Here is a 27752-nt window from a genome sequence, read left to right on the forward strand (position 1 = left end):
AAGTAGCTCTCAACTTTTAAAAGGTTGGTGATCCCTGGTTTGGACTGTTGAATGTGTCTTTTGATCCTTTTTAATTTAATCTTACAAAATGCAACCCTGTTTAGAAACTAAAACCTAGAAGTAAATATAACCAGGCTAGATCTGAGCTCCCCACTAAATGATGCATGGTTATGATTTGGACAAGGCTCCAAAACTTTGCCAAAGCTGAAAAACAGCAGTCAAGACTATCAATGTGAATCCCCTTGGGCTGTGTTTGTTTGTTTCTATATCATTAATATTTATTTGAGACTCTCCACAGATTTGGCTTATTACTGTGGAGGGAACAAGTGCTAAGCAGAGCCGTGCGGAACCAGTCAACGAGTTTGTTGTTGAGCGCTTATGGAGACTGCTTTCTGTTTGTTTTGCTGAGTCTTTTCTCTTGGCAGAGCCTGCTGTGATGATATGAGGGTGATAACTGAAAGGGTCAGAGGGATGCATGTCAAAACGAACCCTTTACATGTGCCCCGCATTCGCTCCGTGTCTGCACCAAACACAGTGAACTGCACAGTGTCGGACCCAAAATTCCACAATTTGTTTATTCGGCATTGGTAGCGTGTGCAAAGAAAAATAAACAAGCTGAAGCGAGGACGCTGAGGGAGAATGCTTTGACCATTTGACGAACCATTAAAGGGAAGTAAACAGTAAGAACAAACTCAAACGCCTGAAGTGACATAGTTTAATTGATTTGTTGTGTCTGAGAGACGGTTCAAGGTCCGAAGATGGTAAGTTTAAAAGAATTTGCTGAAAGGAAAAGAAACACATCGCTCTTGTAGTTTATGCTTGGTAATCAATTGAGTCAGCATTAAACTTACCTGAAAAAGCTTTGTCTGAACATGAACTGGTGGTCATAACAGATCATCCTGTGGATTAACGTCTGCAGTTAAAGCCACATATTTACGGGATAAACAGACGGTTTCACAGTGCAGTTGGTTGCACTGCTGCCTTGTGGTGAGAAGGTTCTGGGTTCAATTGGGTTCTGCATAGGGTTTGCATGTTCTCCCTGTGCATGAGCTGATAATTTAATTGGTTACTCTAAAATGCCCTCATGCACTTTACTGAAGCCACTGCCAAAAATTGTGGTCAGAGTCTCTTGTCTAGCAGTTTGTTGGACTTCTACCTAATCTCTGCAGAGATATGCAAGACATTTATTTGACCATGTTCAGGAGTTTTAGGCAAATTCCAGTAGGTCTGGTGGTTAAGTCTCTTTCAAAAGTGTTAATTCTGTTGAAGTAATTACACTTTGCTGCAGATATAAATGTATTTTGTTTGGATTTAATGTCACGGACCAAGAAAAAATAGTGCATAAGTTGAGTATAAAAGGTAAATGACGCATGGGTTTTAAAATCTGTTTGTAAATAAAGATCTGAAAAGAGTGGTGTGTGTTTGTGTTTAGTGCTGGACTTTGACTTGTCCATTCTATCATGAATATGCCTTGATTAGCCATTGCACTGTAGCTCTTGCTGTATGTTTACGATTGTCCTGCTGGAAGGTGAACCTCTGCCTCAGTCTCATGTCTTTTACGGCCTCTAAAACATTTCTTTCCAGTGTTTTTCTTTTTGTAGCTCCATCCATCATCGAATGAAGTCTGACCAGCTACACTGCCCATTGCTGAAAGATTACAAACAGGCAGAGATAAAAAAAACTTAAACAATTGATTTACCATCTTTGTAAATGTAATGTATTCAAGTTTACTTATTTGTTTTTTAGTGTTAGTTTTGTCATGGCCTGCCACATGGACCAAAATCCTCAATGTTGGTTTCATCCAACCAATACACCTTTTTCTACATGTAGAATGGGAATGTATGTAATTGACTTTGAATCCATTTAAATGATTGGATAGATTGGATAAAGTGACTTAACATTTCTGTACATGAATTAGACGTTTTTCTAAAGCATTTTAAAACATCTGTTTTGAATCAGAAACATATAAATAAAATAACTGAATTACAGTGCATGCTACTTGAGTTTGAAGACACGTCTTATGTTAAATACTTGACCTGGACTCTGTATACCAGTCATACTTTTGAAGGTGAGAGAGGTGACTTGAAAGAATACACAAGAATGCTGAACTTTTGAGATTTTTATTTGTAAAACAAATTAAAAAACATTTATTATTTTACTTCCAATCCAAAGATAAAAAAAGTTTTTTTTTTCTGTCATGAATGGATTTCTATTTTATAGAAAATTTGTGGGCAGAGCTGAAAATATGTGTGAGCGGATAAGACAGCATCCGGAAACTCATATGTCTGAAGAGGAAAATGTGAAAACTATGAGTTCTTTGTGATGCCAGCAGTGACGCATCCTGATACAATTAATATGTGGAACAGCATCTCACGCGTCATTGCAAATCTGCAGAAAGCTCCGGCATGAATGAAAAGTGGAGACAAAATAAAATTTGGTGACGATCATCACAGAACGACACGTTTTAGGGCAAACATGGTGAGAAAATTGTCTGAAATATCATAAAATTCACATACTGGCACCAATGCCATCAAATGAAGGAAGGAAGAAATAATACAGCAAGAATTCAACCATTATCTTTACTGGTTAGTTTACATATGTTAGTTAGCGGCTAGCTCCCTCTTAATGTGTAATAACGTCAACAGTGTAAAAACCAACAAACCACTCAAATCACTACAACATTTTTGCTTTTTAAGCCACTTTAATTTCACACAGTCTGTTTGGAAACCCTTTACATGATCCTCTCGCAGCATGTTTCACACAGGAAGATCACTTGTTATATGCATCACCTTCGGTCCTTGCCTCTAGAGTAAATAACAATCAATGCTAACGTAACCATGGCTCAATGGCTCAAATGTTCAAAAGCAGCGTTCAAATCAACTGCTATGAAGTGTTTAATATTTGCTTTAAGATGGTAGGAGTATGTGCTTGTCCCCCCCCCCCCCCCCCCACCTCAGAATAGCTTCAGATAAGTAGGATTTACATGTAGGATGAACAAATTTTAATATTGTAAAAATCTTATCATTTCAGAAAGTTAAATTCACATATTATAGATTTAACGCACAAAGGGATACATTTTAGGCCTTTATTTCTTGTAATTTTGTTGAATATGTCTTACAGATAATAAAAACTCTCTGAAAATCAGAATAGTTATAAAATAACATAAAATAAAAAAGAAGCAATTTTAACTTATAAATGTTATATAAATAACGCCCATATAATGGCCCACAAGATCATGGGGAAGACTGCTGACTTGACAGATTTCTAGAAGACGGTCATTGACACCCTCCACAGGGAGGGTAAGCCACAAAAGGTCATTGCTGAAGAAGCCAGTTCAGACTGCTTATCCAAGCATATTCGTAAAAAGTTGAGTAGAGGGTAAAAGTCTTGGTAGGAAAAGGTGCACCAGCAGCAGGGATAGCAGCAGCCTTGAGAGGATATTCAAGCGAATTTCACTCAAGAATTTGAGGGCGTTTCACAAGAGGTGGACTGAGGCTGGAGTGGAACAAGAGCCGCTCCACACAGATGAATCCTACACATGGACACTTCAAGCATCTTACCTGAAATACGCAGAAATAGAACTAGACTGATGCTCAGTGGTCCAAAGTCCTCTTTTCACATAAAAGTCAAGTTTGCATTTCGTTTGGAAATCAAGATCCAATCTGCAAGAATGGAGAAACAGAATCCACATTACTTGAAGTCTAGTGTAAAGTTTCCACTCAGTGACGATTTGGGGTGGAATGTCATGCTGTGGGTCCACTGTGTTTTCTGAAGTCCACAGTCAATGCAGCTATCTATCAGGACTTTGTAAAGCAGTTTATGCTTCCTTTTGCAGACACGGTCTACGGAGAGGCTGGTTTGACATCCAGCAGGACTTGCTACCTGACCACGCTCCCAGAAGCTGGTCTGAGGACCATGGTGCTGCTGTCCTGGATTTCCATCAAATCCCCATGACCTGAGCCCCGTAGAGAATCTATGGAGCGTTGTCAAGAAGAAGATGAGAGACACCAGATCCAACGATGCAGATGATCTGAAGGCCTCTATCAAAGCAACCTGGGCTTCCATCACACCTGAGCCGAACCACAGGCTGATCATCTCCATGTGATGCCGCATTGATGCAGTAATTAATGCAAAGGGAGGCCCAACCCGGTATTGAGTGCATAAAGATGAGAATACTTTTCAGAAGCCTGACAAATCTGTTTAAAATATCCTGATGCAATATTCTAATATTCCAAGATTCTGAATTTTTGGTGTTCATTATCTGTAAGCCACAATCATCATGATTACAAGAAATAAAAGCTTGAAATATGAAAGATGTATAGATAGGGATTCCAAGACAGTTTTGCACTACAGGCGAGATATTGCAGTTGCATCAGATTTGTTTGGGAGGTTGGAGCTCGGACCATGAAATAGGGTCAAGTGTGTGTAACTTGGGAAACCCAGTTAGAGCTGGTATTTGTTGTGATTCTACCCGCAGTACAAGCCGATAATTTATTTGGCTCCCATTTACGCCTTCAAATACTAAAGGAACATAATAGAGGATAAAATGACTATCAAACAGATTATAGTTTATACATCAAACTTTCACACCATGCCTCAGTAGGCTATATGCACGGCACGCACACTGGATACTGTCCAGAAGGCTGCTTTGCAACCTCAAACTTTGGGGGGGGGGGGCTTATTGCTGACAGATCCCTTTGACACTCTCTGTATGACCTGTTTTTGAGGTATTTGTCAATGCAACACGAGCTTTTAAGACATTGCGGCTTAAAATGTATCCTTCTCATTTGTAAAATTTATTTAAATTGTGTACAGAAAAAAAACCCGAAGTTAGTTGTTGGTCAACTTGAAATGTCTTTAACAGATTATTTTATGAACTAATAATGCTTATTTTTCCACTTAACGTTTCACTAATATACTTACTGTATTGGGGTTTTTGACCCCATATTAGATGACTGTATATTTCATTTCTTCTAATAAATCAAAAACAGTTTCTATAGGTAGAAAAAAAGACATTTTCAATTAAATCTTCAAAACAAGGCAAACATTTATTTGTTCTCACGGTTTTAGTTTATATTGCATTTGAATAGCATATCATCAACAGCATTAAAAGGCATTAACCTAAATCTTTAGTTACACTGTTTCTATCATTCACACATGGCGTTTATTTAAACAATAAAGTGCTTTTTTTTTTTTCAAATAACCTTCTCTTCAGCCAATCAAGCAAAACACTGAGACAACACCTGTGACCCGCCTTCGGGGGCCAGTGGAAATTGTCACACACACAATAACACCCAGACATACACCCTCCCACACGTGAGCAGGCAAATGTTTCCCCCACAGTGTTTAAAGGGAAAAAAAACAAAACTGTGCTTTAATAAACTCTGAATTGTCTTAAGTTTAAGGTTTGATTGAAATGTGCAGTCTTAAGATTAAGAAAAACTTTGTTGAGTTAAGCCATTGGCTACGTCGTCCTTTTGTGTATGCGGGAATTTCTCGGTCAGATTTTCTTCCACCCCGGTCGCTCTGATGGTTTCCTTCACTGGTAAGAACGCATCCAGGCAATATAAACACACTCGGTAGACTTGTTCAAACCTTCTCTGGTCTGCTGTCACAGAACAGCCAGCCTCATGTCTCAGGTGTGAGCCGAGCTCATTCCAACACACCGCTGAACAAATCACACACATAAATATATATATTCATAGTGGATTCTTAGCCTTTTGTAGAGCTGCATGTTTGAGTCCAGATAGAAATCTTTTCATTTCTAAGCTACAAAAAAAAGTAAAGTCCTGAAGAGGTCTGTGCACTTGGCGCATCATATGGGTGTCATCTTAATAAATTAGAAAATTATTGAAAAGTTAATTTCTTTCAGTGATTGAGTTCAATGAGTAGAGCATGTTTTGTGTAGAGTCATTACACACAGATGTATATACATATATCTTTTGTTCATTTAGATGATTGTGGCTTAAAACTGAAGGAAACCCAAACATTACTTTCTCAGAACATTTGAATAGTCTATAACATCACTTATTAAAGGATTCATAAACCAGAAATGTAATGAATAATAATTGATAAAGAATATTATTTTCATTGACTGATTTTTCCTGGCATATTTTTGGAAAGTTGAGTAGAAAGAAAAACTTTGGTAGAATAAAGTGTATATAGTCATAGACACGCTCTAGAAAAAGGGTAAACCATTAAGGTCATTGCAGACGAAGCTGGCTGTTCATACAATGCTGTTTCCAAATTATATTATTAGAAAGCTGAGTGGAAGTAAAAACTGTTTTAGAAGAAGTTACACAAGCATCAGGGAGATTTGTGGACTTGAGAGGATTCTGCAGCAAATGCCGTTTAAGAGTCAATATGCTGGATCCAACTATGTAATTGTAAAGTTGAGTGTAAGGAAAAAGTGTGTCAGGAGAAAATCCAAAAGCAACAGGGATAACTGCAGCTTGGTAAGGATTCTGACCCAAAGCCCTTTTGAGAGTTTGGGGGGAAACTGAGGAAAAACAGTTGCTGGAGTCAGAGCTTCAAGAGTGACCGCATACAGACAGATGTATCCAGGACATTTGCTACAACTGAAAGATGCAGGGAGAGTCACAAATTCGTCCATTGTCAGCGATAACTTTGGAAATCATGAGGACTGTGTTTTATTACAACCACATTTGAGGTCAAGCAGCCGTGTTCCCAAAGATTTTAGAACGCTTCATGCTTCTTTCTGCTGAAGAGCTTTTTGAAGATGCAAATTTCTTTTTTCCTGCAGGATTTGGCACCTGCCAAGACCACCAGAGGTACCAATCCACAGCTTAATGACCACCGTCATCAGATTGAACAGAAATACATATATGAAATATACTGTCTCACTGTGTGTAATGAATCAGTGTAAAACGGACTTCACTTTCTGAATCAAATTGCGTGAATTAACTCCGCAATGATATTTCTACTTTACTGAGATGCACTTTTCGAGGATGAAACTGCAGTGCAGAGTTGTCTTCATGTGCCAATCTGTAATGTTTGGGGAAAACCTCGAGTCAGAAGTAAATATCTGATCCGAGTATATTCTTATACACCCACTCTGACACATCGAGAGACAAGAGGCCAGCGTCCCATGAGGGTGGGATGAAGGAACTTCGGACTTAAATTTCAACAACTTGCAGGCTTTTCCACTGATATGTTAATACATCACAACATTGCTGATAACTGATGAAGCAGAACCGCAACAAAATAAAAGAGTCAGTCATTTTTTCTTTAGGTAGGCCGCCTTCGAGATGTTGAAGTCATTTTCTTCCCCCTCCACTCTCGTAGACTCTGATCCCACCATTGGCTTCCTAGCCAGTCCACTGTGTTCTTGTTATTTCTGCCACGTGTTTGATCAGCAGCCCAATCGTTACGGCGCAACTCGCCGTGCGAATCGAACAGCTGGACGCTTGGTGGAGAAAGCGGCGTTTAGCTGCAGCGGCAGCTGACGGTTTCGTTGTGCCTCCCTTCATGATCACAGCGTCCTTTAGCAGTACAGGAAGGCACATAATACTTTTGAGAGTGCTCTCTGGACACTTGGGGCAGTTTTTATGACCTGCTGTTTTGAGTGACAGGCACCTGAATGCCCTTCTGTCCTGTAGCTGTGAATAAAAAAAATAAAGAAAAAAAATATGAGTAACCAGCAAAATTATATTATTTCACCAAACTGACACCGAGATACTTAAGAGGAGGTTTACCGAGTTTGTACTTCTCTTTAGCCTCTGACCTCTCTTTGGCATCAAAGTACCAGACTGTGATGGCATACCTGAAACACACAAGGGTTGGAAATAAATGATGCATAAATGCTAAAAATTGTTTTATACACTTACAGCTGACATTAAAACATCAGATAGTGTCATTTATTAACTTTTAACAAACTAGACTCTGTTCCTAACTCCTGCGACAGGAGCAGCTGTGGTTACTACCATAGCTCACCACCGTCAGGGTGTGAATGGATGAATGACTGACTGTAATGTCGTCGGACTTGATAAAGTGCTGAACAAGCCATTTACCATTTAGATATAGATTATAATAGAGAAAGGTTTGCTTGTTTTATTTTAGGATGGTTGTGTGGGATAGTTTTCAGCAGTCAGCATCTTACCTACAATACACAGTATCCTTTGTTTGAAAAATCAAACAGAAATTTTCATGGAGCACAACTCGAAGCAGGACCCATTTGAGAACTCATTATTACCACCTAACAGCAATCAAAACTTTGCCAGCATTTACATTAGCCAAATGTATACCTAATAACTATTTAATTTTTCACTTGAAATATGGGGCAATTGAAATATTGAACACTGAAATACAATACAACTTTAGGAGTTGTATTGGCATCAACTGTTGTAGATTTATTTTTATCTAGTTGAATACAAAACCATTTCTACAGTATATCTAGGGTTCGTTCAGGCTGCAAGAGAGAGCAAGAATTTCAGCAGGCAACAGGAAGGCTGGATGTACAGTAAACCTGCTCTGCTTTTTCCCTTTTCAGCTTTAATGCTCTTCCATGGCACATGGTGGACTTGAAAATGTTAGCAGCCTTTTTTTTTTATTTCAAAGTTAAGGTAAGGATCTACAGTAAATTCTCTAGAACATGCACCAGGAAATACACCAGGCTTTTGTAATGCTATTCAAGCTTATCTCTAATATAAGATGGAAAAGACCGATTAAAATACCGACATTGTAATCATTTTTGTCTTTGTATACAATATTAGTAAAAATACTGTTTTGAAGCAACTCTTTATATGATAGGTTTAAAGAGCAAACGGGTCCAACCGACCCAAAAACAGTGTGAATGTGGGATTGAGGATTTCAGAAATTTAAAGAAATGGTTTACTTTCATAAATATAGTGAGCATTATATTTACTCTTATGAGTGTTTCACTCCATTTCCCCTCACTGAAATGGCTTTGACTGCTGCCTACTACAGGTAAAATACCAGCGTTTCCCACAGCTTATTATAAACATGGCGGGATGCCAGGATTTACTTCCCCCCCGCCAGGCTAAGCGTCGGGTGTTTAGTTTAAATGCGGCGAGAGCGACATAAAGCGCCGAGTACACTTCCCTGTATAGATAGCTAACACGCTAGCGCTCAACGAACAGGATGTCCACGATGCACTCCTCCTTCAAGGCGCATGATGCATACCACCCCCCGCGCCAGCTCTACGGTAGCGCTTCCCACAGCCAACAACTACACCTACCGCCAGAATTAGCCTATTTTCTGAGGGAAACACTGAAATACTGAATGAAAACAAAGACCCTTCCTTAGTAACTCCAAAATCCTAAATGCCACATCATGAAAAAATGGCTGAAATAGAAAAAAAATCATTGTGAACAGCCTTAAGTGGCTAAACAATTATATTAGAGGTGAACAATGTAGTTACTAATCAATACAACGACAACATATATCAACAATGTTAGAGCAACCATCCTGGGAAAAGGATGCCCCAGGCAGTAGAGGGTTAATTTGCACAGTTTCTCATCTCTCCTGTGGGGCTTTGTTGTTTATTCCTGTCTCTCATGTGTCTGCCTCTTCAGCACGAGTCCTGCCATCGAACCTTCCTCCCGTCTCCCTCCCAACGAACTCCACAGGAAACACCTACTTCCTGCCTCCGGCCCCACCTCGCCCCCCAGCAGTCATACCGGCAGAAAGGGGAAGGGGAGGCTTCACGTGATCTCCGCGGACAAAACTCATTTCTGCAACGATGTAAATAACCCTTGTTGTGCAAGTGTTGACATTGGCGTGTTTATGCGCAGAGCGGGTCTATCTCGTATCAGCATCAAGGAAAAGTAAACTGTTGTTAATCCTAATGTCACCACACAATTATGAGGTTTATTTTTCTCATCACGTTTTGACAGGTTGAAACTACACAAATTGAAGTGTAAGGATCAAAGAGAGGAAATTGAGTTAAAAAGTTTCTCTTTGCCTTTTAGTAATTTAGTATTTGCACAGCAGGACGAATATAACAAATAAATTCACTGCATACTCCAGCAGCTGTTACTAACCGAGTGGCGTAAGATGGCTTGACTTCATGTGGGTTTCTGCGATCAGACCAGAAGATGAGCAGCCTGTCAAACAGAGGCTCGATGTTGGCCACCACGTTCTTGCCTTCAGGGTAGATCTGCAACAGGCCTCCATGTGTCTGCAAAGACAAATGTGCACATGTGCAACTTCAGAATAGAACAGGAGTTGAAAAGAATGTCAAAAACATTTAAGTTTTAGCTCTAAAGCCCAGACAAAGAGGGACCAGTTTTAAAGAAATTACCATCAATACAATTCAAAGTATTTATGATCATGATAATTATGTTGCAGTAAAAGAAGATAATCACTGTACCTTAACATCCCAGTTCTTGTTAAGATAGTAGATGCATGTGATGCAGCGGCCATCACCGTTCGGGTTATCAACATGACGCACGTACCCTGCCCCATTCCCTGGATAACAAGCGACCATGGCCTAAGAAGAAGAAAAAAAAAAACAACAACCATTGAATTAATCTTGTGCATTTCCAGACAAAGATATGTTTGTTATCATATTCAAACAGCTTCAGCAGAATATGCGAAGGCGAACGCAAGTATTCATCAAAGCAGGACAGTGAAGAGGGAAGGATGGGTCAATTTCTTATTTAATATGCATCAAGTACGGCAATTCACTGGTGACTTTGGACCGGATGATTTTTTTATTTACTTGCCATGACTTCTGAATGGCTGATCATAAACTCAAAAATTCTGCTCTTTCCCCCTGATCATTGTACCCATCTTACTTAAACGCAATAGATTTAGACTAACAACAATCTTCAGTGTGGAAGTTGGTACTAAGGCAAAAGGACTTAGTGGTAAGCCATTTTCGGTGTCAGTAAGATTGTGAAGTCAGAGGAAGCATGAGAGTTTAGAGGCTTTGAGAAAGAAACTCTTTTCTTTGACATTTCTGCAGTTCATACATGCTGTGAGAGAGCAGATAGCAGGGCAAGGCTAACTATGCTAATCTCTAATATTAGATGCTAAAGACTCATAGACTTATACATAAAGTGACATCACCTCTGTTTGTAATGTAAATAAATGAATTACAGAAACTGGTAATTATATTTCATTCAAACCAATGCCTGCTTAAATTTGTATCAGCAGGACGAGCATCACAAAACCAGATATCAGAGTTTGGCCAAAACTGCTAAAATCTCTAATTGATAAGCAGGAGATACATAAAAAAGAACATGTTTCTCAATTTAAAATATCCCTCCCAAATGACAATCCTAATCTCCCTTTTTATACATATGATTGCATTTTTGTTTAACATCAGTTTCAATTCCTCACAACAAAGGAAAAGATGTTTCGAAGCCAAGAAAGACATTTTTCAGCAAAAATCAGAAACCCAAAATGCATTCAGATGTGTTAAATGTGTCAGTTTATTTTTGTTTCCCTTTAAACCGTAATAAATAAACAAATAAATAAATAAATAACAACGACGTAACCGGCGTGAGTAAAGAGCTGCAGAGGTTAATGAGCTCTGGCTGTAAGCGTGAGTCGTTAATGAGGACTGACAATAGGCGGCTAAGTAGAGCACAACCCCAAACTGACTTGGCTGTGAGAGAGAAGGGAAACAGCAGAGGAGTAGGAGGAAGGCGGCACACACGCACTCAATGAAATATCGCTTTACTTGAGCGATACGGGGGAAAAAAAAAACAACAACACAGGGACAGGCGTGACTGTCTTTGCCTAAAGGTTACAATCAATACCGCAGCCGCGCAGAACCTGTTAGTCATGAGTGATGGCGTCTTAGTTGAGCCAAGGTGAAGCACTGACTCTACACTTTCTATGCGGATCAGGACGTTTGACTCTCACTGTAGGTTATTCCAAGACACGAGGGGCCTGTCTTGGTCCGAGGAAACAGCTTGTGAAGTATTTACCCAGGGTCTGAAACATGAGCATGTTCCAGTAGATCACAGGGCCGTGGCACACATCGCCGTCACTTAACTCCCGGCATATTTACCGACTCACAGTCTCGTGGTGACCCTTGTCTGGAATGTGCATTGACCCAGCAGCTTTCACGCAAGTCTCGGTTCCCTCCGAGTCCCCAGAGAAAGCAGCGCGCTCCAGCCCTAACAGCCTCCAACGCTCAGACGTCAAGCAGGGGAAATACCAGCGTGAGACCATTGTTTAAAAAGGACTGCATACTGTATCTGCAGATCGTTTCTGAGCTGGGAAAAAAAATAATAACCCAGCTGAACCCTGACATATTTCTCATCTTACAAAATACCATAAAGGCACGATATATAAACTGTTTCACCGTCTTTAGAGCAGTTTACACTGGAGCATCTGTGGAGGTTTTGCAGGTTTTCTGCGTTGGCGAAAACATTTTAATTACTCATTTGTAGCCACATGATAAGGAGAGACGCACCAATGAAATCTTTAAATCCGATCCAGATTTCTCTCTAATCATTAATAATTCGGGAGCAAACCAGGAGCAAACGATGCGTTACAATGTGTGAAAGGAAGCAGTTGCTGTAAAACAGGACTTTCATTTCAAACCAAAACGATTAGTCGATCGTTTAAGTCGTCAGTAACATCCAGGTTTTGATAAACCTGGTAAACATTACTACCTGTATAATGCTGTCTCTGAATTCCTGACAGACAGGCTGAAAGCTCAAAGATTAAAACTGAGCAACTCTGCCGGGTTATACTCGAGCCTAAAGTTATTCACACCACTGGCAAATTTAGGCTTCAAACAAACCTTTCTTTAACTTTTACCCGCACATTTCTTGTGACTGGAATAAATATTCACGTTTTGAAGCGGCCCTGGCAGAGCCCTGACTTAAATCTAAAAGAGAATCTGCGGAGAGCTAAAAAATTTCCGACCGCAAAAGCTTTGAGCTCATCACCGAAGCTAAACTCATCAGTGGAAACATGCAAAAAAACTGAAAAAAAAGAACACTGGTGGGCAATAGTGAGAATGTTGTAAGTGTTGTAATGCCAAAAAAGATTTTACCAATGACCATGTATTTTTTATTTATTAAAGTACAATAAAAACAGACAAAGTATTCCATCTAAGGAGACCTTTGTAACCACGTTTCCCCGTATTGCTGTGATGATTTTGCAGCTCTGATTTAAATCTAATTATCGGAGATAGAAAACCTCCCATTGTTCCCTTTTATACAACATAGCTGTCCAGTTCACCTTTATGCAAATCATTTAACCTTTTGACTCTTTTCGGCCAACTCGCATTAGGAAATAACTAATATCATTGCTCAGCTCTTTGGTCTCACAGTGTCAGCTAGTTGTAACATTTGTCAATTTTCTGTTTATTATGGTTTTTAAGCAACTTACTTGAAAATAAATCTTCAATTACATCAGCGAGGAACCCAAAAAAATATCTCTAAATACAATGATAGGGGGATTGTTTGTATGTTGTATTGTATGTTGCTTTTGTAAATAATAAATATATATATATTTTTATATATTTTTATATATATATATATATATATATATATATATATATATATATATATATATATATATATATATATATATATATATATATATATATATATATATATATATATATAATTTGTTTGTTTTGTCTGCACCATCAACACCAAGTCAAATTCCTTGTAAGTGCAAACCAACTTGGCAATAAACTTGTTTCTGATTCTGATTATATCAATTTTAACCATTTAAGAGTGGCCCTGTGGGATTTTTAGCTGATGGCAATGACAGTATGGGGAAATGTTTTGCAATGGGTTTTCCTGGCAGCTTACACAGGGATCACTGGGAAGCGTTTTTAAATTTGTACTCTTTAAATCTATGAGCTAAATAAATTCATACATTTTAACACTTCTAATCAGAGCACAATTGTAATCCTAAAAACATGCCTGCTTATAGATCAGACACGCAGACAAGATCAGAAGTGGCCCTTTAAAAATGTTACTTATTAACAGCAAATATTGAAGTAATCTGTCGGCAAACCCACACGTTGACGTTGCAACAGCAAGACAAGTTGTGGCAAGAAAATTGGGAGTTTGCCTTTACACATGGCTGTCTCTGTCAAGTTCAGATATTACATTTTGCCTCTGATCAACATGCAAAACTCACAGTGAGTTGCTATCTAACAGGGAAACATGCCCTTGTGTGCAAACATGAATCCGTCGTTTGTGTGCTACACAGAGATAATTAGAATCTCCTCAGTGATGCTTTGGGAAATCAGGGGTGCAAATCAAACGATTTTTTCAGCTTGATCGGCTCCGAACAGTAACCAGCTGGTAAAGTACAAACTCTTAGGGGTGGAAGTTGGAACGTCGTGAAGAAGACAATGAAGTCAGAGGAAGCAAAGAGAACTAAGAAGCTATTTAAAGGAAGAAAAAACATATTTTCCAAGACAGGCTGCAAAAGGGCGAGAGAGAGCAAGACTTGACACGAGATACCATTCTAGATCAATCGTTTAGTTTTAACGGTTATCGTGATCGATTTTCTGATCGATGAATATAGTAAAATTAGGTCTGATGACTGTGTGTCAGATCTGAGTTAAAGAGGCAAGCTGTGTCCACATTGGATTTTTTTTCCCCCCCTTTTTTGGAAATTGGACATTTATTTTGGAATACATACTAAAAACCACAGTATACAGTGGTAAAAAAGCAAATTACAAAAAAATAAATACTAACCAGGTTAATGGAGATAATTAAATGTAGAACCAGTAACAGCACCACAATAAGTAGATTTTTTCTTGCGATATTCAAAACAATTTTTTGTAAATGTGCGTATATTACTGATTATGATACAAGCCTGATACAAAATCTTTCATATCACTACCATCCATGCCTTTTACAGTACATGGTGGATTTGGAAATTTTGGGTCCGTTTCTAAACCCTCTGAGCCAATATCTTCTGTTTTAGTACTGCTTGCCATGCTAATGACTAATATTAGACGCTTAAGAAAAAGCAAGGACTATTTTAATATGTTGTCTTTGTACAAAAAAACTATTTCCCATCAGATTTAAATAATAGATGTTCACTCAGTTTCAAATGCTGCTGTTCTACCTTTTGACATCATAGTTTTTAAAGAGAGATCAGCATTGGCAGGTCAAAGCTCCATAAAAACTGACCAGAGCTTGGCCACAAAATCAGATTGGTGCATTTTTTAAATCTACAACGAATTGATGTCTGAAGAAAATATTTTTTTCTTTAAAAACAGACTTGGTCCGCTTATATTCTGACAGAACTAAAAAGAAAACAGATACAGTTTTCTTTATTTAATCACAAAAATAACAAAGATAACATTACCTATTGATAAACAACAACCTTTTCACAGGAAAGAGTGTATTTTTGATGCGTATGTCTTTCAGTCAGTCTGCTTTCCCCAACAAGTAGCTAATTGCAAAAGGAACAACTGCAGTTATCCTCAATTAAAATGTGATACACCTGTACTTATTCTAAATCCACAGTAAGCGTTAAAATGGAAGCTTCATGCACTTTTTCCCTCGTCTTTTCTGTCAAATACCCAGTGACTGAGCCTGAAATAGCGTATCCTGTCTGCCCTTTGCTCCTGCCTTTCTTCCTTTTGTCTGCTGAGAATTGTGCACTAATCAAATTTGGACGTAATTACCACCTGTCTGCCAGGTACAAGCTTTTAACGCTGGTGTTCGGTGGCACGACAGGAAAGGGAAAAACAACAACAACCAAAAAAAAAAAACCTACATGTAGTGACGTCAAGGCTGGCAGAACCTGCTGTTCTGGAAGAGAGCGGCCAGTGGTGAGTGGTGCTTATCCAGATAAGAGGAATGACGGTGGAGAGAGCCGTGAGAGGCCTGATAAGGCAGAACAAATGCAGGCCTGAAATATGCTTGCGTGTGAGTCTTGGAGCACTAATGGGGATATCTGCAGCTCAAAACAGGTAGTGGTTTTCCTGTGATTTTGCTTCCAAAGGAGACTTTACCTGAGCTAAAGCAAAATTCTAGCAGAATAACAGCTGTGTAGTCTGCCTCTCACAAGACAAAACAACTTGCATTTGCAAAATTATGTAGAAGATAGTCAGCAGCAAGCTCAAAGGCCTTTTAGCGAAATGCCAGAGAAGGTGCAAGTGACCAGTTTTCTCTTGCTGGAGAGATGGTCAGCACCTTTTACGACCTAAAGAATCAGTTTTACTTTTCTTCAGGCTAAGCTGAATTTGTATTGAGCCTTTATGCAGAGAAACTTATCAAGTTTTATATGTATGAATATCTTTTATTATAAAATTATGGAATAATTATTAGGCAGCATTAGAGGTCAACACCCTTCCAATGTAAAACATAAAAACAGGACAGCCAACTTAAAGAAATAAAGCCAATTTTTTGCAGCTTAATGACTGAAATAAATGTATTGTCCCATGTGAGTCATTGTGTTGTGGAAATTCAAAGGGTGAAAAATGCAAAAATATGTGAAATAAAATACAGACACTACACTTTTTTTCTCTCGCTTACAGGAAAGATAGATTCAGCTATTGGGGAATATTAATAGATGTAAAATAAAACATGTAGACTTGGACAGTCATAAGTTGAAAAACTAAAGGAGTTAATGCTGTTTTAAAACTACTATTGGCAAGCTAAAAGCAGCATATATGTCAGCCAGCTTATGAACAATAGCCTAACGAATCAAAACATGTTATTGGTTCGTTTTAATGTTTATTTAAACATCATAAAGTTATAGTATGTTTACTCAAGGTTGTAATATTATAGGTATCTCTACCTACATCAGTCAGCATGATAAAGACTTTCTCCTAGGAAAATTTACAAATTCATAATTAATTACTTACTACAGATTAAAAGACAAATAAGATACAAATAAAACAGCTTGCCTATGAAGCTCAAACTCTTTTTATTGTCCTTTTAATTTTAATCAATAATATAGTGACACCACCAAACAGGGGTCTTGGCACACAGGGCTCTATAATTACTAACTACTTCTAATATAGAAAGTTTTACCTAAAGGTTAGGAAATATTAATATGTGATCGATGCATAGGATATTTCTTGCAAAATGTGTAGTGAAAGCAAAAGGACAAAATGTGAAGTTAAAATGATATTTAAGTAACTAGTATTTTTTATCTTGGAGATGCACCGATGAGTCCTTTGCTGGTAGATATCGATTTTTGGTTTTGCTTGGAGGTTTGACCTGTCGATTCTGATTTTGATCAATTATTTTCTTCGTTCCTTATAATTATAAAACAAAAAGAGGAAAGAATAAATTGTATTGTATTTAAGAAGAGGGGGCAGGGGGAAATCAGATTTTTCAGTAAATGAGCTGGACATCAAGGGAAAAATGTCCGATTCCAAACATTTGCTGACAGCTTGGTGGAAAAATCACATGGTAAAAAGTTTAAAACAACAGTCACAAAACAATAAAGAGCCATTTTACAAAGGTGGCATAACGAATATGGCTCTGGTCTGACACAAACACAAGATGTGACCTAAACCTCCTTCCACCTTCAAAATGGCAGTCATAACCTGCTCCAGAAAGACAGAATAAAAAGCTTCTGAGTCATTGTTGTTGGAAAACATCTGAAGGTGGCCAAGGTTCATGTGGAACCCAGTTTACCCCCCCTCCCCCCTTCCCGATTGTAGGTTTACATCAGCTAAGCTGCCACCTGTAACCCAGCACCAGCAGCCTGCTTTTTTCCATGTCTGATTACTCCCATTTGGCTCGGATGACTCAGGCTCTGAAGAAAACCAGATTCACGTTGTATTACGAGTCTAAATCAAAATAAATTAAAATGAGGTGACGAAACTGCAGATCTACCGTGTATAGATTAGGAATTACTGTTTCTCATTACTTTTACTCTATCTGTGCCATCTTTCGAAGATTATTATTTTTTGGATGAAGGAAATAAAATCAGGTACATTGTGTAAGAGCTGAAGTAAACTTGGCCAGGTTGAGATTACACATTTAGTTGTGAGCAGCGAAGCCTTTCTACAGATTTACTGGACTGCAAGTGCAACACAATGCTGATTCAAACATGGAAGATGTCTTCTAAAGCTGTACTTTCGACTTTGCCTCCGAGGGGTACAACGTACCAGGCCATAGCTGATGCTTAAACATGGCAACATATCACGGGTCATATGTTGTTATTTTTGCCAGCTGTCACATTTTGACCTTTTCTATCTGCACATTTAGCATGAGATAAACAGGAAACAAGCAAGATTCAAGGCATATCTGAATAAACATTCATACCGCTCTGTGGTTATCTTTGCACAAAGAGGTGAGAAAACGCACCGTGGCCTTATGAGTCAGTGTCACTATGGCCACAGTGGAGCTCATTATGTGTGATTCACCACCGAACATTAAGATGGAGCAGGAAAGTCCCACTGCGTCACTTAATGTGGTAAAAATTTAGTTAATATTACCTGCAATTTCCCTATAACTACCCAAGTTACAAACAATCTAAGGCTTTTACATTCTTCTTAGACCAACAAATACATTAAAATGGCAATACTGTGCAAACATAAAAGGGAGAAGGTAATGCAAAATGCTAACATGGCATCAAAAGGCAGTATGAGGTTCCAAGAACAAAACCTGCAGCTCTTGGGGTTGTCAGCACTGTTTGCCCCAGATAGCAGGAAGAGTCAATAAAATAGGCATTTGAGTCTGATGCTTCATTAGAACCAATGACACATATAGGATTAAAAACTTGTATAAAACTTGTCTTAAATTAACAAAATGCTTGTTTGCACTGTGATTAACAAACCAATGATGTTCCCAAATGCTGTTGTGTAGTTTGTTTTCTAGACAGCAGCATATTTTGGGGCGGAGCTTTAACCTCATTTATAGATACAAAGCTAACTGGATTCATCACCTTATGCACATCATCATTAAACTTGCATCCTCATTTAGCCATCCTTTTTACACGGAGCAGTTAGCCAAAGCGCTAGGCTAATGCTAGCATGCTACTTTCCAGTTTTACGCTAGCATACTCACTCCCTGTTTTGATACGACTTTATACCCTTGCTAACAAATTTCAGTGCGGGTCTTGTTAGTCGAGTGCGGAACGATCTTTACAGAAGGCTTCTGTGCAGCTTTTATAAAATTAGCACTTTGCCTTGAATGCCATAGAAGCCCTTCGCCATAGACCTCTTTTTGAGATGCCTACCACACAGACCAGGTCACTGAATAAGTCTGCATCATGGGTTTAATTGAATTATATATTTCTGAATATGAACTAAACTCATTTGTCTTTTTGTGAACTCAAGCAATATAAAATGCACTGAACTGAATACAAGATTTTCAGTAGTTTTGTCAAAGCAGTTCTGGCACAATCATAAATGATTTAAAAAGGGTACAATATGGAGGCGTATCTGTCCAGTGCAGAGATGCAATCTATATAGGGCATATCCAGCAGCACATCCAGAGAAATGTAGATTGACAAAAGGTAGAAATGATTACAGTGTTTTCTTATATAGCTGTGTCCTTGTACCTTATCAGTAATCGGTCTATACATCCAAACACCAATCTGTTAAAGCTAGCTTGCAGCTGTGTGGTTTCCCTATACTTCTAGCTGCTGCCTGCACGGCCGCCCCGATAAGCTTTAAGAAGGAGCCATCTAAGTGCGCACTGCAGCAGCTGACATAATGCTGAAGCTTGCAGTGCATTGCTTTTTTTTCCCGCCCCTCGACTTGCTCAACTCATTGCTCGATATTCCCACATTGCCTTTTACTTCCAGTCCATCCCCACCCAATGCTTGCCACGTTGCGTCCTTCTTTGTGCATCAAGGAAAATGTTGACACACAAATGCACTTAATTTCAGCTGATTTCCATTGTTTTTCTCCCTGTAGAGAACAATGGAATGAATCATCTAGAATTAATAAAGAAAAAAAAGATAATACAAGACCGTCCTAGTCCTTACTTTAAGCTACGTTACTACCTTATCCCTCCTTAAGTTGACTTTATAGTCAGTCGGTGTATATATTTATATCCCACAGTCTGGCTGACTAACAGATGACAGGCTTCAGAAATGCTACTGGCTCCTGGCGAGGCAGTATTCAGGCCACCGCCAGCCCGTCCACCATTTCTTCCTCCATCTCTTTCGTACACGACGTATCACTCCATTCCCCTCTGTATGGGCCTGTTACCAAGGTAACGGCAGGCAAATACTTTGTGCGTGAAGCAAGCGGGGCTGATAAGATAAAAGGAGAAAGACGGTGAAGTAAATGGCAGAGTAAAGGAAATGGGAGGTCCCGGATGAAATTAAAAACTAAAAGGTTTACGGGATGGAAAAGCTCCTGTGACCTTTTACCTAGCTGACCTTCAGCCAGATACTCCTCCTCCTCTCCTTTCCAACAACTTCCTGCCGTGCACACGCCATCAGAGTACCTATCATTGCGTTGTGTTCCCTACTTCTCAGAAGTACCAAACTGGAACAGTTTGTACCACACTCTGTAACCTTGTTAGCTGACTAACATTTTTTACCAAATGAAATGCTTGCTATCTTTGCCAAAAAAGACAAAAGGAATACATCTGTAGAAAACTGTTATATAAACACAACCTGATGTACAGAAATAATCTGTAATCCACTGTTGTGTCATAAAAACCAGGTCAAAAAAAAGGTTAAAAAAACAAAATAAAACAGCAAATTACTGCACTGTTCCAGTTATAAAATAACAGAGGCTGTAATGAAGCTGTATGTATCTTTGTTGTCTTTAAGGAATAAATCAAGTTCAGTCAGGAATGACTAAGTGCTTAAACTATCAAAGGATGAATAAAATGTCCTGATTTATCTTCAAGACACATTTTCTCCTCAGTAGACACTAAGCATTCACAGGATGGTGGTATCAATATATACAAAAGGTTTATAAAGTTACGGTTGCAAAACCACAAAAAAAAACGTTTTAGGTCATGCTGTTCTTACAATTATAATGCTGCTAATGAGGTGTCAGAGAGAGTGGTCAGAGTTTTCTCTAGCTCTATGTGGCACATGAAGAAAGCTAGCACTGAAAGAAGAGCTTTCTTTTCCAAGCACTAAAAATGGCCTTGTCGGACTTTAGATTTAGTCGAAACAAGAAAGCCAAGTTCAGCGTCTCCCCTTTACACATGTTTGTAAAGCTGCCAACTGCAGGCTGGCTACCACAGCAGATGTCTCTACTAGTCGACTGGCTAATTTTAGCCAATTACACTCTCAGTGTTTCATTATAAAAGACCAGACGAGTTAAAAGGAGCAACATTTTGAGAGGCATGATCATGATTTTTCTTGGCCAGTTCTGAGTTCTGATTTCGGTTTTGATTCCCAGAATCAAAACCGAACACGGGGAAGAAGCATTCAGTTTTAATGCTCAACTAATCTGGAACAAACTCCCAGAAAAGTCCCTTTAAATAAAGGTTAAAATCCCATTTGTTTAAAGTTGGCTTCAGTCCAACATTGTGTTCACTTTCCTTCATTATGCCACTGTAATGTACTTATTTTTTTTAATCATGTAAAGCACTTTGAATTATCTTACTGCTACAAACACAAATATACTTAACTTGTCTAAGTTTATCTGACTTTATAACAACTGAAAAAATACTAGTGACTTTTATATACTGTACAATAGTGGTAGTTTGTAGCTTTAATACTTTTGATAAATACATTTTTTTTTTTAAATCAGATTATTGGACTTTTGCACTTTCCTCTACCTGGTTTATTGGTGCATGTCCATATACATTCTGGGCTACTAGAACTTAAACCCCATCTCTGAATTTAGAGGCTATAATTATCCATATTTCTGTCTATATCTGTATTAGAAAAAAAAATAATAATAAATGGCATAAATTAAAGGAATTTTATAGCTACAATAATATATTGTTGTAGCCACCACGTGCATAGCTGCTACTTTTCTGTAAAAAAACGAAACGCAATTAGATCTTGTTATGCTAGTTTTTTGTTGTTGTTTTGTAGCAAAATCGGTTATCACAGGCTGAGAATCTCATACCCGGCACCTATAAACTTTTTTAAAGACGCATGAGGACCTGGAGAAAAAAAAAGCACAGTCATTCCACATCCAAGGAAGCAAAGGCCACCAACGTGCCCTTGCCTCAGGCTTTTGTAAATTACAAGAGCATGCATGTACTGAGGGCAAAGTCTGATGTTAAACATATGGGAGGAACAAGGTTATGGTGCAAAGACTTTAGGAAGTACATAGTACAAGCATTAGGAGGCCAGACAGAAACCCGACAAATCACTGCAGATGAGAGAACAACACAATAATACTATGCTCCATACCTATTTAACTTTATCATCGTAAGCATCTCATTTATAGCCCTCCTGATTCTGCAAAGACTGAGGGTATAGGCCTGTGGCTGCCTGCATTCAGGTGTCGCCTTTCCCTAAATTTTCCCTGGGGAGTAGCGATGTGCCTACTTGTTAAATCAGATGAGCCAATTCGTCTTGTGGATCCATTTCCTCATGGGACATAACAGTTTACACAGTTCACCATGAGCGGAATAATCTAAAGCCCAAGACTTGACATCAGGTTTTGATCTTTCTGCCAGGCTTTTACAAAAACAACTTTGATTCGCATTGTCTGGAGTGTGTGGATCCTGCCGGGACTGGGAGCGCCGCAGAGCCGGGAGCATGCTCGTCTCTCACTTACAGCAAGACGGGAGATCCTGGTACAACGCAGTCATTACTAAAAACTAAAGTTTATAAAAGAAAGAGAGGCTAAAGGTCTGATGGAGACATTTCTAAGGCGGTTTTCACTCAAGCTTTTTTTTCATGCAGCTCACGTGGAATGAGCCATCAGATAACGGGGAGAAAAATAAACAAAAACATCCCCCTTCTACCATGCTCGCGTCACGTTTGTGTGGTCAAAGTGATGGTAGAAAATGCTGGCAGAGATAAAGTGATGACAGAGGAGATACACTTTTATTTTGTTTCCCTCTTCTTCTAGGTTGCGGTGGTATGAAGGCGAAAACAGGGGCAGTAACCTCCCCAGTCTCCATGTGCTGGAAAGTCACATGGCTCATCCTGACACGCTACCTGTGGAGGGAGTGTGTACGTTTGTGTGTGCATGCCCACATGTCGGCCTTACAAACACAGAGATAAAGGGCGGCACAACAGATGCAGCCAATAAACCACAACGTCAAATGACGTCATTCGGACGCTACAAGGGGCTATTTTGTTCCGTTCTGTTTACCGTGAGACGCACTGGAATAACATTCCCTCTGCCTGCAGTAGACTAGATCATTGCAGTCTGGCCTAGAGTAACCCGAGAGCGGAGGTAATAGTTATACCAAAACTGCCAAAATGTTTCCAAACCCCCCCTCCCTGTTGCTTTAGGCTTCAACTCTGGAGCCCACATTCTCCTAAATCAAATCACTGGCTCTCACCTTAGTGCGTCCATTGATGACACAGTTCCCCAGCTGCCCGTTGGCAGCACTGTACATGACGGCCTCGTCGATGTGAGCCATCAGGGTTCCAATGCTGTGGCACCCGGGCTCCTGCCCCTCCACCCAGGCAATCTGGTCACCCCGGATGCTGCGGGAGGGAATGCTCTTCTGGCTCACCAGCTGTCCGCCCCGGAACTTCCCGCTCTGGTTCAGGACCTCCACCTCCTCCAGGACCTTGTCGCCCAGCTGCCTGCCAAGGAAGTTGTCCTTCACACAAATACCATAGTACTTCATGCAGGGGATGATATATTGCCTGGCGACACGCTCTGATGACCATCCAGTCCCCGCAGGAGGCAGCATGGCTGGAATGGAGGGGAGGCTTGGTATAGCCAGAGGGTCTGACGGTGCAGCGCAATGTCCGTTGTGCAGGTTAGCATTATCAGGGGCATAGCTTGGCTGGGTATAAGAGCCGGCGCTGTTGCTGTTGACAGTGACTCTTACTGGGGCGACCGGTCGGGTCACTCTACGGGGCTCTGATGGCTTGCTAACAATACTTCCATCTGGCAATTTCCTCCGCTTAAAATCTAACTCCCCTGCTCCACAAGCTGGGTCTGCTGAGCCTCCTAACCCCGGAGAGCCCATCACATGACCATTAAGGATTTCTGGTCCCATGTCCCAGCTCTCCCCATTCTTCCTCTTCAACTGATGCGCCTGCCTTACTTTGAGGTCCTCGCTGATTCGCCTCATTCCTAAAGAACATTTCTCGTGACCAGTCCTGTCCGCATTCTCCGCCGTAAGGCCCCTGCCGTTGAACGGACAGACAGTGCCACTCGTCTTAGCGGCCATCCCGTTCACCTGTGCCGGGTAGCCGGGCGGCGTGTGGGCCAAAACCTCTGCCTGGCTGGCCTCCACGGTGGCCGACGGAGACCCAACCCCACCGTTGTAAAGCGGCACACCACTTTTGGACTGCTTCGTTGGGCTGGTGATCCCTGGGGAGTTTGTCTGCGAGGCCATGTCAGCGAGCAGCTCGGCAGCCGTCTGAGTCCCGGCGGGCCCTGCGCAGAAACCGTTTAGACCCATGTCTGCCCGGTATGAGCTGTGGATCTCTGTCTGCTGGCTTCTTCTGTCCTGCAACTCTGAAAAGACGATGGATCCAAGGGTAGAGTTTGACTTCAAGAGCTCCGTCAGCCCCAGACTCTCCATTTGATCTGGTCGTCTGCTGGGTGCACACGTACCTCACGTCCTTGCTTCATTTTCCAACTGAGCCGCTGCTTCCTCTTACGGAGAGGATCGCTGCAAGTATCATGTCCCCAATCCTTCGTCTGCTCTGATTTCACCAGTCACTCTAGAGCTCTGTGTTTGTTTCTGTGCTCCTTTTAAACATATTTAGACAGCGTGGGACATCTGTGGAAAGTTAAATGATACGTTTTTAGAGTCTATAAATAGGTGCAGTGTAGACTGTCATGCTGAGCATTAGTAAATAAAAGGCCATGTTACTTAGGTGCAATATGCACGTGTTGCTGTATAGTATGAATGGTAAAATGTGCCACAATTCAATCCATTAAGAAGGATTGAATTGGAAAGAAGAATGTTTTAATCATTATTTATAACAATTTATAGGTTTAAAAACAGCTATATAGTCATACATTAAGCGATTAGAAACATTTGGCAACAGTAGTTTTAAAAAGGAAACAAAACAAATGAGCAATATTGACATCTTAAACTATTTCACAATCAACGGTACCATAGAAAGTAAAGAATAATCAAGAAAATCCTGGCATCTTTATGTATAATCCAATTTATTTATTACATTTTTATTGAAATTAGACAACATATATAAATACTTTAAACAAATATTAACTCATTAACTGTGCCATGGATCAATACATGAATATATCAAATAAATACTTACGTATAAATTTAAAGTAAATAGTCAAGTCATACATTAGACAAATAAGTTTATCAATGACTTTAATGTTTAAATGAGTAAATAATCAATTAATGTAAATAGGGAACTTTGCTATAAATATATGTTACAACTATATGTAATTAATTATTTTATTTAAAAGCCCTGTTGTGGTCTGTAATATAAATTTGTTTTATCGGTCAGCCTTACCTATTAAAATAAGAGGCCGAGAAAAACTGCTGCTATATGTATTAATTATATTTGTTTATAATCTTAGCACAATTACAATTAGTTAATTGTGCAGTTAATAAATTGGCTTTTTTTTCAATTTTCATTATTATTTTATCTAAATTAGCAAATTATGTAAGGATGCAACACATCCTTTATTCTGCAATGTTCTTTACTGTAAAATGTAGCATTTTTGCCGAGAAAAACTGCCAAAGCAAATGTTTGTCTTTGAAAAACAAAGCTTCCTTTTGGGTTAGGGTTGGCGGCTGGTGGGTGTGGTCCTAACTGGCCGCGGGACCCCAAGTCAAATTCTGCTTGGGCCCCATAAGATCTTGGTTCGGCCCTGGCAGTGAGCCTGGGTGAGTAAACATTTTTGGTTGCCACAAAAAGCCCTGCATTCCTATATGTCTTTTGATTTTATCTGAACAGTTCAAAATCAAAATATCAAGCGTAGTAGTGCTGCATTATCACTGTAAACGGACAGTCAAACAGCATCAGTATAAAATAAAATAGTAAAATCGGGACAAGACAAAAAACGTTTTACTTTGGTTATTATACGCTACATAATTATGATTAAATGACACCGTAAAAACTAACTAGGCACTGTTATTGTATTAGAAACAAGCGATTGCGATTAAAAATAAATAAATAAAAAAAATGTTTTGATTACACAACCATCAAACTAATTTATATTGTCTTTGTCTGGTTCTGACAAAGCTGAACTAACAGCCCAATGCATTCCTCAGATAAATCTAGCAGAATACCAAAACACACATTTTTGATTTCAAGGTTGTATTTCGAAATCCTAAACAACAAGGTTTTCATGTGAAAAAAATAAAGCATGTACAAAGCCCTCGCTGGGAGAGCACAGAACATGTACCTACCTACGGCAGCCGCACAGCAACGCAAATCCTCAGTGAGCCTACGTGACGGGCTGAGAGTACGCATGTTATTTCCGGGAGTGTCTCTGCTCGGCTCGGCGGTGCGTCCCATCCAATTTTTGCGTCGGTTATAAATAATGTCCAGGTGGCGACGGCAATCAAACGCCGCTCTGACACATTAAACTGCGAACTAGAGACGAAGGGGGATGCTTCGAACTGGAGACGCTTCTCTTCGGCAACCAAGAGCAGCGCTCCCCGTTGTCTAGAGGAGCGCCCCGAGTTTCTGTCTGCCTTGCCTTGCCTGCCTCCCTCCCTCCCCCCGTCCTCCTCTCGGCTTCCCCCCTCCTACCATCAAGGCCCTCTTGTCTCTGCTCCCGCCTGTCATTTGCATGCATACCAGCCATGTGACCTGCATCTAACGCCGACGTTCACATGTACCCACGTTATCCGCTCAGAGTTATTACAGAATGCAAAAAGTAATCTACAAGCTGCTGATTTAGTGCACTGTAAAACACACGCACGCACGCACACAAACAAAAACAGTGCTAACTTTAAATTAACTGACCTATAACAGCATGTTTAGAAATAAGAATGTAAAATTCAAAGAATGAAAAAAAAAAAAACACACAACACAAAAACTAACAGTGGGCTATATCTTAAATAAATAAATAATCCTTTGTGAAAATTATTGGTTCCTGCATGACACTTTTACCCCGTGTACACTATCCTTTTTTAACCGAGACCAGTCCGAGCTCGGTAATCAAGATAACTATCGAGTGTAAATGGAACGCAAACTGAACTGAACCGAGCCAGACACAACCGGACCGCGCTAAATGCGGACTAGTTCCAGGGGTGGGTTCGGTTCGGTTTTATCTGATAACGAAGAGCGCATGAGCAGACCGCGTCATCTCCGTGTGGTCAGCTGACATTTCAGACATTCATAATAATACTAGCTTCCTTACCGTGCCACACGGTTTCCAGTGACGATTCTGCTTAGCAGTGTGATGAACCTCAGCGTCTGTCGTTGTTTCTTGCGTCTATAAATCCTTATTAGTTGTTCGTTCGTCTTATCCACTTCCCAAAAGCCGACTTTGTCAAATAAATTTACCAAAAGTTGCCGTCTTCGCCTGACTCGCCACAAACAATGACCTATCACCAAACATAACTGCCTGAATGTTACGGGCGCCGCCATTTTTATTTGCTTGGTGCCGCCCTCAAACACAGGGAGCAGTAGTACCACAGATCGTCACTAGGAGGCGAGAAAACCAAGGAACCGAGATAGCTTGGTGTGTAAACGGTCGTCAGAACCAAGCTCGGCTTGGTTAACTAATCCAAGCTTGGACCGAGCTCGGCATGGATCGGTTTAACAAGGGTAGTGTAAATGGGGCTTTTGACATCCCCTGCCAA

The 27752-nt window shown here is 39.9% G+C and overlaps 1 protein-coding gene across 1 annotated transcript; it reads right to left on the reverse strand.

Annotated features, from left to right (window-relative positions):
* Positions 1–5966: 5966 nt before the first annotated feature.
* On the reverse strand, positions 5967–26662 carry egln2 (egl-9 family hypoxia-inducible factor 2). Its single transcript, XM_012877459.3, has 6 exons — positions 26349–26662; positions 23331–24734; positions 10352–10471; positions 10023–10159; positions 7716–7783; positions 5967–7619 (listed from the first exon to the last, which is right to left on the reverse strand). The coding sequence occupies exons 2-6, from the start codon at positions 24531–24533 to the stop codon at positions 7567–7569; spliced, it is 1581 nt and encodes a 526-aa protein (XP_012732913.2). The 5' UTR covers positions 24534–24734; positions 26349–26662; the 3' UTR covers positions 5967–7566.
* Positions 26663–27752: the final 1090 nt, after the last annotated feature.

Source organism: Fundulus heteroclitus, chromosome 18, assembly GCF_011125445.2.
Source record: "Fundulus heteroclitus isolate FHET01 chromosome 18, MU-UCD_Fhet_4.1, whole genome shotgun sequence".
NCBI classification, from domain to species: Eukaryota; Metazoa; Chordata; class Actinopteri; order Cyprinodontiformes; family Fundulidae; genus Fundulus; species Fundulus heteroclitus.

Bases quoted from the DNA above. Each gene is read 5' to 3' on its own strand.
- egln2 (XM_012877459.3), bottom strand. From the start codon at position 24,533: ATGGAGAGTCTGGGGCTGACGGAGCTCTTGAAGTCAAACTCTACCCTT. The intron at 10,472-23,330 runs GTGAGAGCCAGT...TCTTCTTCTTAG, and splicing joins TCATCAATGGACGCACTAAG to GCCATGGTCGCTTGTTATCC. The intron at 10,160-10,351 runs GTACAGTGATTA...TTGTCTTTGCAG, and splicing joins ACAAGAACTGGGATGTTAAG to ACACATGGAGGCCTGTTGCA.